Source organism: Xenopus tropicalis, chromosome 6 (assembly GCF_000004195.4).
Source record: "Xenopus tropicalis strain Nigerian chromosome 6, UCB_Xtro_10.0, whole genome shotgun sequence".
Classification (NCBI taxonomy): domain Eukaryota; kingdom Metazoa; phylum Chordata; class Amphibia; order Anura; family Pipidae; genus Xenopus; species Xenopus tropicalis.
The window spans coordinates 121,542,190-121,558,991 of NC_030682.2; the positions used below are offsets into that span (position 1 = coordinate 121,542,190).

The following is a 16,802-nucleotide window of genomic DNA, read 5'->3' on the forward strand; positions in this document are numbered from 1 at the left end:
ATCTCTGTGAGGTGTGTCCTGGTAGTGGGGATGCCTATAATGTTGTATATGTTATGGCATGTTAATACTCTGAGAAAGTGCCGTTTACAGGGCATGAAACGCATTAGTAGTTAGACACATTTTACTGTGCCATCAAACTAACAGTCTTTTATTCATGCAGACTGAAAAATAAAACTTTAAAATATTTATAGAGATGATGCACGGTGGGTCTGTTAATCTGGTGAAAGAAGCTGTTTAAAGGAATGAATTATATGTGCATGCAACATGTCTGAAATGTGCCTTTATCAGAAGTGCCTCTGATTTTTCAGGTGCTAAAAGGGTTTGTTACGAGAGAAGTAGCTGTACTGGCAGATAAATTACAACTTCAACTTCAAGTGAGAAAAAAATTCCACCCCCCTCATATTGGAGATGCTTCAGAAAGCAAAAAGCTGCTCCTGGTAATGTTAAGAGCTGAATTAAGAGCTATGCGACCCCCCCTAGAACCCCCCTGGTGCTGTAAACGTAAGCGTGGCAGGCCGAGGAGGGGTAAGATCATGAAACCTGCCTTTATAGTAGTGTTTAAAGTAGAATCGCCCCCGAGTAAGAAAAGTTTAACTAAATGTATTAATATTTTTAGCTGGCTCTCATCTTTGACAGATATAAGACATAGAAACATTGCAAAAGTGTAATGAAATAATAATATATATTTTGTGTCAGCAGCTATTTAGTGCAGTAGAAAAGGAGACTGTTTTGTTTTTGGGAAAGCTGGAGCAATAAGGAGTTCACTAAGTTCACCAGGATCACAAGTGTGTCTGACTGTACTTCTCAGTTTGCTCAATAAGATAGATGATCCAGTACCTTTCTGGAAAGATGTGGTGCATAATGAACCAGGCAGCATAGTCTGCTCCCATAAAAGATAAGCCGATAAGTAGGGGTTAGAAATTGTTTATTCCCCACAAATCAGTTTATATTGATTTGTCCGTTGTGTCTGAGCCTTTTTTGTCAGGATTTGGCTGAATCCAAGTGCCTGGTAAATTAAATCTGAACCCTTAAAATCACAATATTATAGAAATAGCCAGTTTTCAACATTCATCCAAATCCTTTGTGGGAAAAGAAAAACGCTGAAAAAGTGGATTTGGTGCATCTTAGTGCCAAATCACAGTTATCCTAGTGCCTGATTTCCAAGTAAAAAACAAACCTTGCCTCATGGCAAAAAAATCCCTGTGTCACAGGGGAACAAGGTGCAAAGAACAGAAGAATTATGTATAAAGGAGCATGTTATATTCTAAAATACACCTGCCAATGATAGGCATAACTGCACACTCCCAGGATAGAGCACAATGATATGTGTCTGTCAGTATGGCATACAGAATGTGCAGCACACATGAAGGACCTAGGCGTCTCCTCAACACCCCCTTCCATGCATATCATTCATAAGTCACTTCTATGAAACTGAAGGCATGCATGGACTGTCTGTCTCTTTCTCTTGGGGAGAACTGATAAAAAAATAAACTTAGGAAACTTAGGATAATTTGTCAGTTCTAACAAAGCTAGTTAACAGCTGGCAGCTCTGCAATGCAACTTTTAATACTAACGGGGAACTCGGCTTCTGAACCAAAATCTGTTAAACCTCTCCATACAACACAGAAATCCCTTATATACCCGTCACTGTAAAAGTATGAATAAGTATGAATAAGTACCATTTTTATATGCTGAAATCCAGCTGCATCATTTCTTGTTGCAACATTTAAAAATCCTGGCATGGAGGAGCGACTAAAACACTTATGTTACAAGTTGTAACAACTTCTCCACAGCATACAAACAGCATTCAGCATGCAGGAACTACATTACCCACAATGCATTGCACTGTGATGTTCCTTTCCTTATTGACATAAGGTTGGTTAGTTTATTTGTCCCACTTGTTGTTTCAGGCTGGCTGGTCACCTGCCTTATAAACTCCCACAGCTAATAGCAGTTCTTATAACCAGGGTAGTGTCGCTATGTTGCTATTTGGTTATAGTCAGTGAAAGACACCATGATGTGGAATTCAACACATAAAGGGAAAAATAATTATAGTCTGCACAGAGAGGTGATTTAAAACTACTAATTGCCTTGTAAGAAACACAAAGTGCCAGTCAAGGCCTGTGACTAACATCAAACCAAAATACCTCAAAAAATGAGATAACAAGGCTGGCACTAGAAAAGATTGGACCAATTAGCACAAAGTGGTGCAGTTGAAACATGTTTGTTTTTTATTTAAAGAAAAAAAATCTCTAACATGGATAGCCTAAGACTAACATGTTTATATGTATGGCCTGGGCACCCAGCTTGTTCTAACGACCCAGCCAGATGAATTAGGACCCTGCAGCTGAGCTTGCTTGTGCACACTACCAAAGCTCCCGCCCACAAGCCTTGCCTTTGACTGCCTCCCTGGATGCTGAAGTGCTTGACTGAGCATCCTCTTCCAGGCTAAACATGTCTGATCTAGCAGACCCTGCTCCTGCAGCTCCAGCCGGCACAGAGGGCAAACTCATCCTCTACCACTGGACTCATTCGTTCTCCTCTCAGAAGGTGAGTGCAGCTCAGCACTGCTGCTAACGACTTCAGCACCCGGACAGCTCTCTCTGTCAGGTCTAAGGCCTTAGGTTGTGGGTGTGGTTATTGTGCTTATGTGTATAGCCCCCCTTTCTTTCTATACCCTTCATTGCATTAATTATAATTATGTTGCATAATATCCCCAAGGCAAAACACAGGAATGAACTATACTGGCATCACGAGTACCTGTATGTATATATGAAAGGGCCAGACGCATCATGGATACTGTAAACCTGCGGTTCGCAACCTGTGGGTCGGGACCCCTTTGAGGGTCGAATGACCTTTCACAGGGGTCCCCTAAGACCATCAGAAAACACATATTTCTGAAGGTCTTCGGAACCGAGACACCACCCCTCTATGGTTTAGGGTCACCACAACATGAGGAACTGTTTTAAAGGGTTGCGGCATTAGGAAGGTTGAGAACCACTGCTGTAAACACAGCAAACACAGGCTTATTACAACCATTTCTAGATGATCATCATTTATTTATATAGCACCATTAAGTTAGGCAGTGCTTTGCATTAATTTGTAACAAACAGAAAGGATTTTATAATAGGATCAGAGGGCCCTTGCTCGCAAGAGCTTTCAATCTAAATGACGTGCATGTCTGTATTACTTACATTGCAGCATCCGACCATTGTTAAATCCTTTCATTTCAAACATCAGCAATGTTTACAAGTTTTACATCTGCTTCTTAAGCCTTTATTGTATTTTTAGTGTATCAGTGAGAGCATTATTAATCTTCGTCTTCACTAAACCTTCACCCCTAAACCCCCCCGCAGGGGCCCCTGTCTGACGTCCTCCCCTTAGCGCGTATGTGAAACGTGTCAGGGGAGGACAGAGGAAGCAGCAATAGGGTCTGGTCTGGGCCAGGACCCACCGGGTATTTTCCCAGTGTCCCGGCTGCCCAGTCCAACCCTGCCAAGAAGAGAAACAAAAATGACGAATGGAAAACGTATATGTTTCTTTACTTTTTTACGAACAGAACAATTACAATAACAAGTGTGTATAAATGTGTAATGCAATAAATGTGTAATGTTAAATTAATTGGAGTTAGATTTAGTTAGATTTGTTTCCCGTTTGCAAAAGACAATATATATTTTGTTCTACATATGTACCAATCCTTGTGTATAGCACAAAATTTGACCAATGTGACACTGGCTGTTTTGGCAGAAGTTAAAAGCCCCTTACTTGCTTCATGTCTCTTCCCATTAAATTCAGTAGAAAACATTTTGAGCCACTCTGGACTGCTATTATCCACAGTGGATTATGTCAGTGGGTAGCAAGCCATGGTGAGAGCTGTTGATTTTTTTAATCTAATTTCTTGTCCAAATTTCAGATGCCTGTAAAGCACCTGTGATTGCTTCCCATAATTCTAACTTATATGAGTACGCCAGGCACCACAGGTGTGTAACTGCACACTTTTAAGTATTTCCCATTGTAGCATGTGAATGAAAAACACAAAAGGCGATCAAAGGTTCTTTTCAGCTGGCAATCAGGTTCAGGCTGGATTTTGCCAGAGGGGCTGCAGTAAAATGCCATAACGTTCACTATTTATTTGGCCTGTGGGGGGTCTTTTTGGACCTGATCGGTACTCCCAGGTATCCTACTATTGGGACTGTAGGCTATATGATGGTCACATTTCTATTATTCACTTTATTTGGCCCTCTGGCTTAAATAATCAGAGTAGCTGGGAGTGAAGAGGAGCTTTGGCACTGGCCAATATGGTGCATTTACAAATTAAATGTCCTAGCATGTACACCTAGGGGCACATTTACTAATCCACAAACGTCTGAAAAGCGTCTGAATGCGTTTTTTTCGTAATGGTCGGAATTTTGTGATTTCTTCGTAAATTGTTGCGACTTTTTCGTAGCCGTTACGACTTTTTCGTAAATTGTTGCGACTTTTTCGTAGCGTTACGACTTGCGCAAATTTTTCGTAGCCGTCGCGCCGAGTACGAAAGTTTCAGATTCATTCAAGCTTCAGTATCGTGACTTTCCTTGGGCCAGGTTGGAGCTGCAGAGTGCCATTGAGCCCTATGGGAGACTTTCCTTGGGCCGGGTTGGAGCTGCAGAGTGCCATTGAGCCCTATGGGAGACTTTCCTTGGGCCATGTTGGAGCTGCAGAGTGCCATTGAATTGAGCCCTATGGGATACTTTCCTTGGGCCAGGTTGGAGCTGCAGAGTGCCATTGAGCCCTATGGGAGACTTTCCTTGGGCCAGGTTGGAGCTGCAGAGTGCCATTGAGCCCTATGGGAGACTTTCCTTGGGCCAGGTTGGAGCTGCAGAGTGCCATTGAGCCCTATGGGAGACTTTCCTTGGGCCAGGTTGGAGCTGCAGAGTGCCATTGAGCCCTATGGGAGACTTTCCTTGGGCCGGGTTGGAGCTGCAGAGTGCCATTGAGCCCTATGGGAGACTTTCCTTGGGCCAGGTTGGAGCTGCAGAGTGCCATTAAGTCCTAAGGGAGGCTTCCAAAATTATGCAAAGTCTGAAAATTTTGCCCGGCGTTAACGAGCACTCAATACGAAAAAGTCGCGGCAATATACGAGCAAATCGTAATGGCTACGAAAAAGTCGCAACAATTTGCGCAAGTCGCGACAATTTACGAAAAAGTCGTAATGGCGACGAAAAAATCGCAAAAAATACGAAAAAGTTGCAAAATGTTCGTTTCCAATCCGAATTTTTCCCATTCGGATTTGGATTCGTGGATTAGTATATGTGCCCCCTAATGTACCAACCAAGAGCCATAAATTGGAATTTAAGGGAGTAAGATCTCAGCCTGGCAATTATAGGCCTGTAAGTTTGACATCCATGTTGGGCAAGTTATTTGAAAGCTTGTTAAGGGATCACATACAAAATTATGTAGTGGAGAATGCCATTATGAGCAGTAATCAGCATGGCTTTATGAAGGACAGGTCATGTCAGACCAATTTAATTGCTTTTTATGATGAGGTAAGTAAGAAGCTGGACAGTGGGGATGCAGTAGATATAATCTATTTGGATTTTGCCAAAGCATTTGATACCGTTCCCCACAAACGACTGCTTTCTAAGCTAAGGTCTATTGGTCTTAGTGAAGTCGTTTGCACATGGATAGAAAACTGGTTACTTATACCCTTAATGGGACTGCACTAGGCAAATCCATAATGGAGAAGGACCTTGGAGTCCTTGTAGATAATGAACTTGGCTGTAGCAAGCAATGCCAGGCAGCAGCTGCAAGGGCAAATAAGGTTTTGAGCTGTATTAAAAGGGGTATAGATTCCCCTTTACAGAGCGCTGGTAAGGCCCCATCTAGAATGTGCTGTTCAGTTCTGGTCTCCAGTGCACAAACGGGACATTATTGAGTTAGAGAGGGTCCAGAGAAGGGCAACTAAGCTGGTAAAGGGTATGGAAAGTCTCAGTTATGAAGAAAGACTGGCCAAGTTGAGTCTGTTTACACTGGAAAAGAGGAGCTTAAGAGGTGACATGATAACTATGTATAAATATATAAGGGGATCATATAATAACCTTTCTAATGTTTTATTTACCAGTAGGTCCTTCCAACGGACACGAGGGCACCCACTCCGTTTAGAAGAAGGGAGGTTCCATTTAAATATTTGGAAAGGATTTTTTACAGTGAGAGCTGTGAAGTTGTGGAATTCCCTCCCCGAATCAGTCGTGCTGGCTGATACATTATATAGCTTTAAGAAGGGGCTGGATGGATTCTTAGCAAGTGAGGGAATACAGGGTTATGGGAGATAGCTCTCAGTACAAGTGAGGGAATACAGGGGTATGGGAGATAGCTCTCAGTACAAGTGAGGGAATACAGGGTTATGGGAGATAGCTCTCAGTACAAGTGAGGGAATACAGGGGTATGGGAGATAGCTCTCATTACAAGTGAGGGAATACAGGGGTATGGGAGATAGCTCTCAGTACAAGTGAGGGAATACAGGGGTATGGGAGATAGCTCTCAGTAGAAGTGAGGGAATACAGGGGTAGGGGAGATAGCTCTCAGTACAAGTGAGGGAATACAGGGGTATGGGAGATCGCTCTCAGTACAAGTGAGGGAATACAGGGGTATGGGAGATAGCTCTCAGTACAAGTGAGGGAATACAGGGGTAGGGGAGATAGCTCTCAGTACAAGTGAGGGAATACAGGGGTATGGGAGATAGCTCTCAGTACAAGTGAGGGAATACAGGGGTAGGGGAGATAGCTCTCAGTACAAGTGAGGGAATACAGGGTTATGGGAGATAGCTCTCAGTACAAGTGAGGGAATACAGGGGTAGGGGAGATAGCTCTCAGTACAAGTGAGGGAATACAGGGGTAGGGGAGATCGCTCTCAGTACAAGTGAGGGAATACAGGGGTATGGGGGATAGCTCTCAGTACAAGTGAGGGAATACAGGGGTATGGGAGATAGCTCTCAGTACAAGTGAGGGAATACAGGGTTATGGGAGATAGCTCTTAGTACTAGTTGATCCAGGGACTGGTCTGATTGCCATCTTGGAGTCAGGAAGGAATTTTTTCCCCTCTGCGGCAAATTAGAGAGGCTTCAGATGGGGTTTTTTGCCTTCCTCTGGATCAACAAGCAGTTAGGCAGGTTATATATAGGCACTATGTTTGAACGTGATGGACGTATGTCTTTTTTCAACCCAACTTACTATGTTACTATGTTACAGCTATATAAACAACAACTTCAGGTTAGACCAAGCTAGAATCACATGACTGGACAACAGTAGACAGGCCAATTTCTACCAATAGAAATAAGCAAATACTAGTGTTTCTACAAATTAAAATTTTTCAAAAATACTGTATAGGATCTGTCATCCAGAACCACAATATCCAGAAAGCTCCAAATTACAGGACGTTCATCTCCTATAGATTCCATTATAATCAATTCAAAGTTTTCAAAGTGTTTCTTTTTCTCTGTAATAATAAAACAGAACATTATACTTGATCCAAAGTAGGATATAATTATTTCTTTATTGGGGACAAAACAGTCCTATTGAGTTTATTTAATGTTACAATGATAGACTTAAGGCATGGAGATACAATTTATGGAAAGATCCCTTATCTGGAAAACCCCAGGTCCTGAGCATTCTGGATAAAAGGTCCCATACCTGTAACTGTATTTACTAAATCCATGCACTTTTCTTTCAGACTAAATAAAACACTTGTTATTTTGATGATAATGCCCCATTTTGTTATGACTGCACTTGTGTTACTTGTAGGTACGTTTGGTTATAGCAGAAAAATCCTTGAAGTGTGAAGAGCACGATGTGAGCCTCCCCTTGAGTGAGCACAATGAACCGTGGTTTATGCGCCTTAACCCATCGGGAGAAGTGCCAGTTCTTGTCCACGGAGAAAATATTATCTGTGAGGCCACCCAGATCACTGATTATTTGGAACAAACATTTATTGATGGTAATGTTATGCAAACATCTTATTTAACATACAGTATATGTATATAATATATATTGTTGTCCCCGAGGAAGGTCTCTATGGAGTGATCAAAACATTGTATTCTCTCTAACAAATGTTTTTGCATGTAATACATATATATATGTGTGTGTGTATAGGATCTGTTATCTGGAAACTTCTTATCCAGAAAGCTCTGAATTATTTAATGTTTAAATGATTTTTTGCAGGAGAAGGAAAGTTACAGTCACTGGGGGGTGCCAAAATGTTAGGCGCCCCCAGTGACAGTAATCACTTGTCTGATACCCCCGGCCCCCAGCTTTTTGGATAATAGATCCAATACCTGTATATATATTTAAATAAAATATTAAGTAGTTAATTTCCAAAGGAAGTGGCTGTTTGTTAAGAGGAGGTTTATGAATTGTTTTTACTGGAATCCATTTTCATGTATATCACTATTATTCATAACATTTAAAAACTCTAATTTCCAAGTTAATAAATTGAATTACACTGACATTTATGTGTAGTGCTTTCTGAAATGGCATTTGTAAAACAGAATATTATGGAATATTTTCCTTACAGAAAAAACACCCCGACTCATTCCAGAAGAGGGCAGCATGTATTACCCCAGGGTTCAGCATTACAGGGAGCTTTTAGATTCCTTGCCAATGGATGCCTATACCCATGGCTGCATTCTCCACCCAGAGCTGACAGTAGATTCAATGATACCAGCCTATGCAACATCTAGAATCCGCAGTGAGTATATAACTTCTGCCTTATAACCTACTGAAACTCACTTTCCTTTCTTTTATACAGCATTTCTTAATTACCTATGTAAATATATTGTGCTGAATTGCCTTTTTGTCTTTAAAGGGTCAGGGTTTAATTTGATCAGTCTTGCTATATATAACTACTGTGCATTTTCAGGTTTAAATAGCAATACAGGTATGGGATCCCTTATCCGGAAACCCATTATCTAGAAAGCTCCAAATTACAGAAAGCCTGCCTCCCATAGACTCCATTATAATCAAATAATTTAGAATTTTAGAACTGATTTCCTCTTTCTCTGTGATAATAAAACAGTACCTTGTAATTGATCCCAACTAAGATGTAAATGATCCTTATTGGATGCAAAACAACCCTATTGGGTTTAATTAACATTTTATTGATTTTTTAGTAGTGTGAGAGAGGCAATGGGAAATATCGTTATTTGGTGTGTTTCCACCAGGGAATCAGTGTCCGAACCCACGAGCTCGAACAGAGGGGGAAGGTATGTGACAAAAAGGCTTGTCTCAGTGAGACTTGTCTGTTGGATGGCAGGTATATAGCACCCAGGCTGAGGTACTGGCTCCTTTAAATCTCCAGGGCAGGAGAGGCTAGTGCCCCTCAGTATGGTTAGAGAATGCTGGAGCCAATTAGGGAATGCTGGAGCCAATTAGGCAACAGCTGAAGCATTTAAGGTGAGCCTGGGTGTGCAGCAAGGAGTCAGTTTTCTGAGAGACTTGGAGGTTGAGCCTGGTCTAATTGAAGGTCACTCTCAGAGCAGGGCACAGTGCAGGAGCGCTGCCTGTGTTGGGAACCCCTAGAGGAGCTGGGGGTGCCACCTGCCACTGTGAGGGAACAGTGGGAGTCGCGACCAGATAGTTCAGTTTCTGAGAGAGACTGAGAGGGGCAGGCTGGACTGACGACAAAGTCCCCTGATTCTGGGACTCCAGAAAAGGACTGCCGGGCATTGGCAGTGAGGATTTGGGTATCCCGTGTGTTGAAACGACAGTCTGGTGAGACTTATGTTTTCTTGAACTGTTTACTTGCAAAATACCAAGTTGTGATATGTACTGCTTTTACTGTGGAAAATAAAGCACAGGCAGGAGCCTGATCGTTTTGGTTGCAAACCAGAGTTGTTTGTCTCGTCTGTGAAGCCCAGATTACCATCCGCTACCGGCTGCTACCAGCTAAATCCCCACAGTAGACTTAAGGTATGGAGATCCAAATTACTGAAAGACCCCTTATCCGGAATACATTCTGGATAACGGGTCCTATACCTGTACATATTTTGAGAACAACTGCAGGCAACATGGTCTCCATCAAAGCCAACTTTGTTGAACTAGCCTTCTTGATGAACTAATTGGGAATCCCTACATTAAAGAAGCTGTTCACCTTTAAATTATCTTTAATATGATTGGTCTACAGTTTTTTATTTTTGTGGTTCTTAAATGATTTAGCTTTTTGTTCAGCAGCTCTCCATTTTGAAATTTCAACAGCTGTCTGGTAGTTAGGTTCAGTTTACCCTAGCAACCAGCCATTGGTTTTGATAAAAATCACAAGGATGAATAGAAGAGAGACTGAATAGAAAGATAAGTATTAAGACATAACAATAACTATAGCATCACAGAGCAATAGTTCTCCGACTGCCTGAGTCAGTGTACCCCATTTGAAAGCTGGAAAGAGGCAGAAGATAAAGGCAAATAATTCAAAAACTATAAAAAAGACCATTTGAAACATTTCTAAGAATAGGAAATTTTACAACTAAAGTTTACTTAAAGGTAAACTATTCCTATAACCCTTTACATAGTATATTGTATTTCCAATGGGGTTTCTGACTGCTTACACAGTGCCTCCTCATAGGAATCAAGTTACAACTCCCCTCGCTTTTTAAAGGAACAGTAACACCAAAAAATGAAAGTGTATAAATGTAACTAAAATATAATGTGCTGTTGCCCTGCACTGGTAAAAGTTGTGTGTTTACTTCAGAAAGTCTACTATAATTTATATAAATAAGCTGCTATGTAGCCATGGAGGCAGCCATTCAAAGGAGAAAAGGCACAGGCACATAGCAGATAACAGATAAAACACTATTGTATTCTACAGAGCTTATCTGTTATCTGCTATGTAACCTGTGCCTTTTCTCCTTTTTTCCAGCTTGAATGGCTGCCCCCATGGCTACACAGCAGCTTATTATATAAATTATAGTAGTGTTACTGTAGCAAACACACCAGTTTTACCAGTGCAGGGCAACAGTGCATTATATTTTTATTACTTTAAAGCTCTTTCATTTTTTAGTGTTACTGTTCCTTTAACAGGAGTCAGCATGATCTGTACAGTTTTTTGTTCCTATAAATCTATTTTTGTCCATCTTTAATAAAAACAATGAAAACTTAACCATAAGTTCAGCTTCTGTGCACTAGGGGTGTTAAAATAAAATTCAGCTAAATATTCAAATATAAAAAATATATGGTATGATCACCTAGTATTAAAGTAGAGAGTGTTGTGTATATATATACAGTGGCTTGCAAAAGTATTCGGCCCCCTTGAACTTTTCCACATTTTGTCACATTACAGCCACAAACATGAATCAATTTTATTGGAATTCCATGTGAAAGACCAATACAAAGTGGTGTACATGTGAGAAGTGGAACGAAAATCATACATGATTCCAAACATTTTTTTACAAATAAATATCTGCAAAGTGGGATGTGCGTAATTATTATGAGTGCAGTCAGTTGCCCATAGACATTGCCTGATGAGTGCTAATGACTAAATAGAGTGCACCTGTGTGTAATCTAATGTCAGTACAAATACAGCTGCTCTGTGACGGCCTCAGAGGTTGTCTAAGAGAATATTGGGAGCAACAACACCATGAAGTCCAAAGAACACACCAGACAGGTCAGGGATAAAGTTATTGAGAAATTTAAAGCAGGCTTAGGCAACAAAAAGATTTCCAAAGCCTTGAACATCCCACGGAGCACTGTTCCAGCGATCATTCAGAAATGGAAGGAGTATGGCACAACTGTAAACCTACCAAGACAAGGCCGTCCACCTAAACTCACAGGCCGAACAAGGAGAGCGCTGATCAGAAATGCAGCCAAGAGGCCCATGGTGACTCTGGGGGAGCTGCAGAGATCTACAGCTCAGGTGGGGGAATCTGTCCATAGGACAACTATTAGTCGTGCACTGCACAAAGTTGGCCTTTATGGAAGAGTGGCAAGAAGAAAGCCATTGTTAACAGAAAACCATAAGAAGTCCCGTTTGCAGTTTGCCACAAGCCATGTGGGGGACACAGCAAACATGTGGAAGAAGGTGCTCTGGTCAGATGAGACCAAAATGGAACTTTTTGGCCAAAATGCAAAACGCTATGTGTGGCGGAAAACTAACACTGCACATCACTCTGAACACACCATCCCCACTGTCACATATGGTGGTGGCAGCATCATGCTCTGGGGGGGCTTCTCTTCAGCAGGGACAGGGAAGCTGCTCAGAGTTGATGGGAAGATGGATGGAGCCAAATACAGGGCAATCTTGGAAGAAAACCTCTTGGAGTCTGCAAAAGACTTGAGACTGGGGCGGAGGTTCACCTTCCAGCAGGACAGCGACCCTAAACATAAAGCCAGGGCAACAATGGAATGGTTTAAAACAAAACATATCCATGTGTTAGAATGACCCAGTCAAAGTCCAGATCTAAATCCAATGGAGAATCTGTGGCAAGATCTGAAAACTGCTGTTCACAAACGCTGTCCATCTAATCTGACTGAGCTGGAGCTGTTTTGCAAAGAAGAATAGGCAAGGATTTCAGTCTGTAGATGTGCAAAGCTGGTAGAGACATACCCTAAAAGACTGGCAGCTGTAATTGCAGCAAAAGGTGGTTCTACAAAGTATTGACTCAGGGGGCTGAATAATTACGCACACCCCACTTTGCAGTTATTTATTTGTAAAAAATGATTGGAATCATGTATGATTTTCGTTCTACTTCTCACGTATACACCACTTTGTATTGGTCTTTCACGTGGAATTCCAATAAAATTGATTCATGTTTGTGGCTGTAATGTGACAAAATGTGGAAAAGTTCAAGGGGGCCGAATACTTTTGCAAGCCACTGTATACCTGGTCTGGAGGAAGCTAAGAGTCAAACTGGATTAAATGCTTAGTTCTGCTCTTGCTACTTATATGAATAATAATGCAGTATGAGTGTTAGAACAATATTTTATGTATCCGTAACCCAAGCAAAGAGGTAATAAATAACACGCTTTGAGTAATAAAAAACACACCTCATTTGCAAATTTGTTTTTGGGAGCTTTATTTCCTATTTGCCATTATAGCACAGATTGGTAGCACTGAATCAGAACTCAAGAAGCTTGCCCAGGAAAATCCAGATCTTGAAGATGCTTATATTGCCAAACAGAAACGTCTCAAAGTAAGTGCTACACTCCTGTATGGTACACAAAACACAGAAAGAAATCGCCAGCGCTCGGTCTAACCCACGCTGTAGCGTTGACCAGCTGCTAGAAACACACAATTGTGCCAGCGCTCGGTCTAACCCACAATCTGGAGTTGACCAGCTGCTATAAACGATAAAAATCCATTAATTATACACAAAGGGAAAGAAAGTTTGCCAGCGCTTAGTTTGCCTTTAAAAATAATTTTTACAAAAAATGAGGTGTTAGTACCACACTTTGGCCAAAATATGTAAGCTCACGTGCCACGTCAAGGCCCCTCATTGTACGTGAGTCCTACACTGTCTAATGACTTTGAGTGTATGGTATGTAATGATCACAGGATTATTCTCCATTATGTCTGGCATTATTGCCGATCACTGATACTCTACTCATTTTGCTTTGGACATAGCAAAGGGAAAGCTAATAAATACCCTCCAATAGCTGAGGTCTCTACTTTACGTTCCTGTAGGAGAGTAATATGTGCTTAGTAAAATAGTCAGGTCCATTTTGCCCTGTGCTGTTGTCATTTGTAGACAGAGACAGATTTATCTTCCATGCCATCTAATGCACTGTTGGGTTGTTGGTGGTTTTGGTGGGTTCTGGGCAAAGATTCAATTTGTGGGAACCTTGCACCCTCTACAGGCAACTTGTTTCTGAAACTGTGTGTTTTACTTTGTAGACAAAATTGCAGGACCATGATAATATCAAATTCCTAAAGAAAATCCTTGAGGAACTAGAAAAAGTCCTGGATCAGGTTGAAACTGAATTGCAAAGAAGAAATGAAGAAACCCCAGGTGAGTTCCAACTTAAGCTGGAAGCATGTAGACCCGCCTGCCTCCCATGCGCTACAGCTCCCATGATTCTTTTCCCCCACCAGGCAAAGTTAGGATATGCAACTTACAAGAGATTCAGTGATTATCTCCTATGTGGGATGACTTATGGCGTGTTCCATCGATGTAATGTAGTGTTGGGTGACCAGATCACTTGAAAATTCAGGGACATGTCAAGAAAATCCAGCTTGCAGGGCTGAACCGATTGCAGTTTATTTTAAATGCAATCAGTGCTGCCGTGCAACATGTGTTTATCTAACGTGTCCCTGAATTTTCAAGTCACCTTAATGTAGTGTCAATTTAGCGGTCAATGTAGTGTTATTTATAGAGTGATTAATCATTTATGTACAATTATAAAATTGTAAATACAAAGTAAAGAATGCCATTCAACATATATTTCATATAAACAACTGTAATGCTAATATTGATAAATCTATTTAAGTAAGACCTTTATTGTGTTCATTGTTAATTACTTATTATTTTTATTGTAGAAGAAGGCAGTGAGTCTTGGCTCTGTGGACAGTTTTTTAGCCTAGCAGATGTCTCCTTAGCAGTGACTTTACACCGGTTAAGGTTCCTCGGATTTGCAAGAAGAAACTGGGGCAATGGCAAGCGCCCTAACTTAGAGGCATATTATGAACGTATCCTGCAAAGAAAGACATTTAACCGAGTATTAGGGAACGTCAACAACATTCTGATTTCAGCAGTGCTGCCAACTGCCTTTCGCGTTGCCAAAAAACGCGCCCCTACTATTCTCGGTTCCACGCTGATGGTGGGGTTGCTAGCAGGTGCAGGATACTTTTTCTTTCTGTGCGCAAGGAAAAGATTATTCAGCATGTTCCTATCAATAAAAGCAAAATATTTTTTCTAGGTAACGTTTATTAGTCTTGGTACGCATTAATATAAACTGGCCAAATGTCATTTCTGAATCAGCAGCCATGCACAAAAGAAAAATATCCATTCCAAAATGAAAGCTGTTATTAAAAATACTACAAAAGCACAATGCTATATGTGCTGAGTGTGTTACTTTCATCCCTGCAGGCATCAAAAGTGAAGTAAAACCTAAAAAAAATATGACTAGAAATACTGTATTTAATATATTGGACTGATTGTACCAGCATAGAGGTTTAGCAGCCCTCGTTCCTGAGCTTCCAGGTATTGTGAATCTGAATGGATTACTCAGCATTATACTATCAGATTGATATTGTATATACAGGTAGCAGCCAAAGCATTACATTTTATGTGAATATTTACAGTTGTTATTACAGTCACTAGATTCTAGAGCAGGTTCTCTTTTGTGGCATTCAAGGGGGGATTTCCCAGGGAAGCTAGAGAAGGGAGAGAGTATTGTGCTACAATATCTTTAGCTGATGTGAAAAAGATAAAGTGGATGAAGCCAGTAGGCCTGAGGTTGGTTACATCATAGAGATGTAGGAGTAGGCCAGATTCATGGAGGTCATTAGTGATGTGCAGGTTGACAAAAAGTTGACCCGCACCCGACACTAACCCATCAACTACCAGCTTGAGCTCAACTTGACCGGCAATCCACCTCTATTTATAGACCCGAACCAACCTACCCCTGACATCACAAAGGGAGAAGGGCGGAGGTTGGAAGGGTGGAAGTGGGAGGGCCGAAGGAAGAGCTTGTCTGACCCATGGGTAAACACACGGGTTTCAGGCTGACCCACACATTACTAGAGCTTATCATATATGGTGAGAGATAGGGGTAGGCCAGCTAGCTGAGCAGCTGAGGCTACAACAAGGAGTAAGGAAAGGGCCTGTTGTTCCATAGAGGGCACCCCAATTCAATCTCTATCCTGTGCCAGAAACTTGCTAGCAGTTGAGCCATCTGATCTAAAAAAAGGGACCAGCAACCTAGGATTGGAGAAGCTGTGCTAGTGACTGTGAATAAAGCTGTTATTGTGTTCATCTGCAAGATTGTGTGGAACCCTGGTTTATTCTCTTCTAAGTGTTCAAGTACAAGTCTCCCAGTCTCTATAATGGTGGTGGCTAGTGCCTGCAGTATCCCACATTACAGGGAACTACTGGGATCTTATTATGTTGATTGCTCAAGGTGCTTTGGTGGCAGCATTGGGATAGTAAAAAAGCTTAGACATAACGTAGTACTTCTGGCAATTTTTTTAGTTGAATTTAAATTTTCCTTAAAGAATATGAAAGATTTACACAAAAAATAAGGTTTAACATTTAACTAATAATATTTTTGCAAATGATATTTATAAAGCAACACCCATATATTTTGTGAAACCAGATAAATCTGCATGGTATTGATGGGTTCAGTGCTGTGTGCAATACATTTTACATGGTACAGATGTGGGACCTGTTATCCAGAATGCTTGGGACCTGGGGTTTTCCATATAAGGGGTCTTTCTGTAATTTGAATCACCATACTCTACTAAAAATCATTAAAGCATTGATTAAACCAAATAGAATTGTTTTGTCTCCAATAAGGATTAATTATATCTTAGTTAGGATTAAATACAAGGTAATGTTTTATTATTAGAAAGAAAAAGTAAATCATTTTTTAAAAAAATTAACTATTTGGTTGTAATGGAGTCTATGGTAGATGGCCTTCACGTAATTTCGATCTTTCTGGATAATGGGTTTCCGGATAACGGATCCTATATATATATTTGTATGTATGTATGTATATATATATATATATATGTATGTATGTATGTTTATGCAAGTAAAAATACTGTAAAATGTCACATGGCTAAATATTCTCAATTGTTGCACATCACATGTGGACTTTTACAAGTTTAAATCAACGTGCTGA

General features: G+C 40.8%; 1 protein-coding gene across 1 annotated transcript; it reads left to right on the forward strand.

The window, feature by feature from the left end:
• Positions 1 to 2,310: 2,310 nt before the first annotated feature.
• Positions 2,311 to 15,457, forward strand: gdap1 (ganglioside induced differentiation associated protein 1). Its single transcript, XM_002937076.5, has 6 exons — positions 2,311 to 2,550; positions 7,779 to 7,971; positions 8,548 to 8,721; positions 13,059 to 13,153; positions 13,855 to 13,969; positions 14,497 to 15,457. Exons 1-6 carry the CDS (start codon positions 2,455 to 2,457, stop codon positions 14,874 to 14,876), a joined length of 1,053 nt encoding a protein of 350 aa, XP_002937122.2. The 5' UTR covers positions 2,311 to 2,454; the 3' UTR covers positions 14,877 to 15,457.
• Positions 15,458 to 16,802: the final 1,345 nt, after the last annotated feature.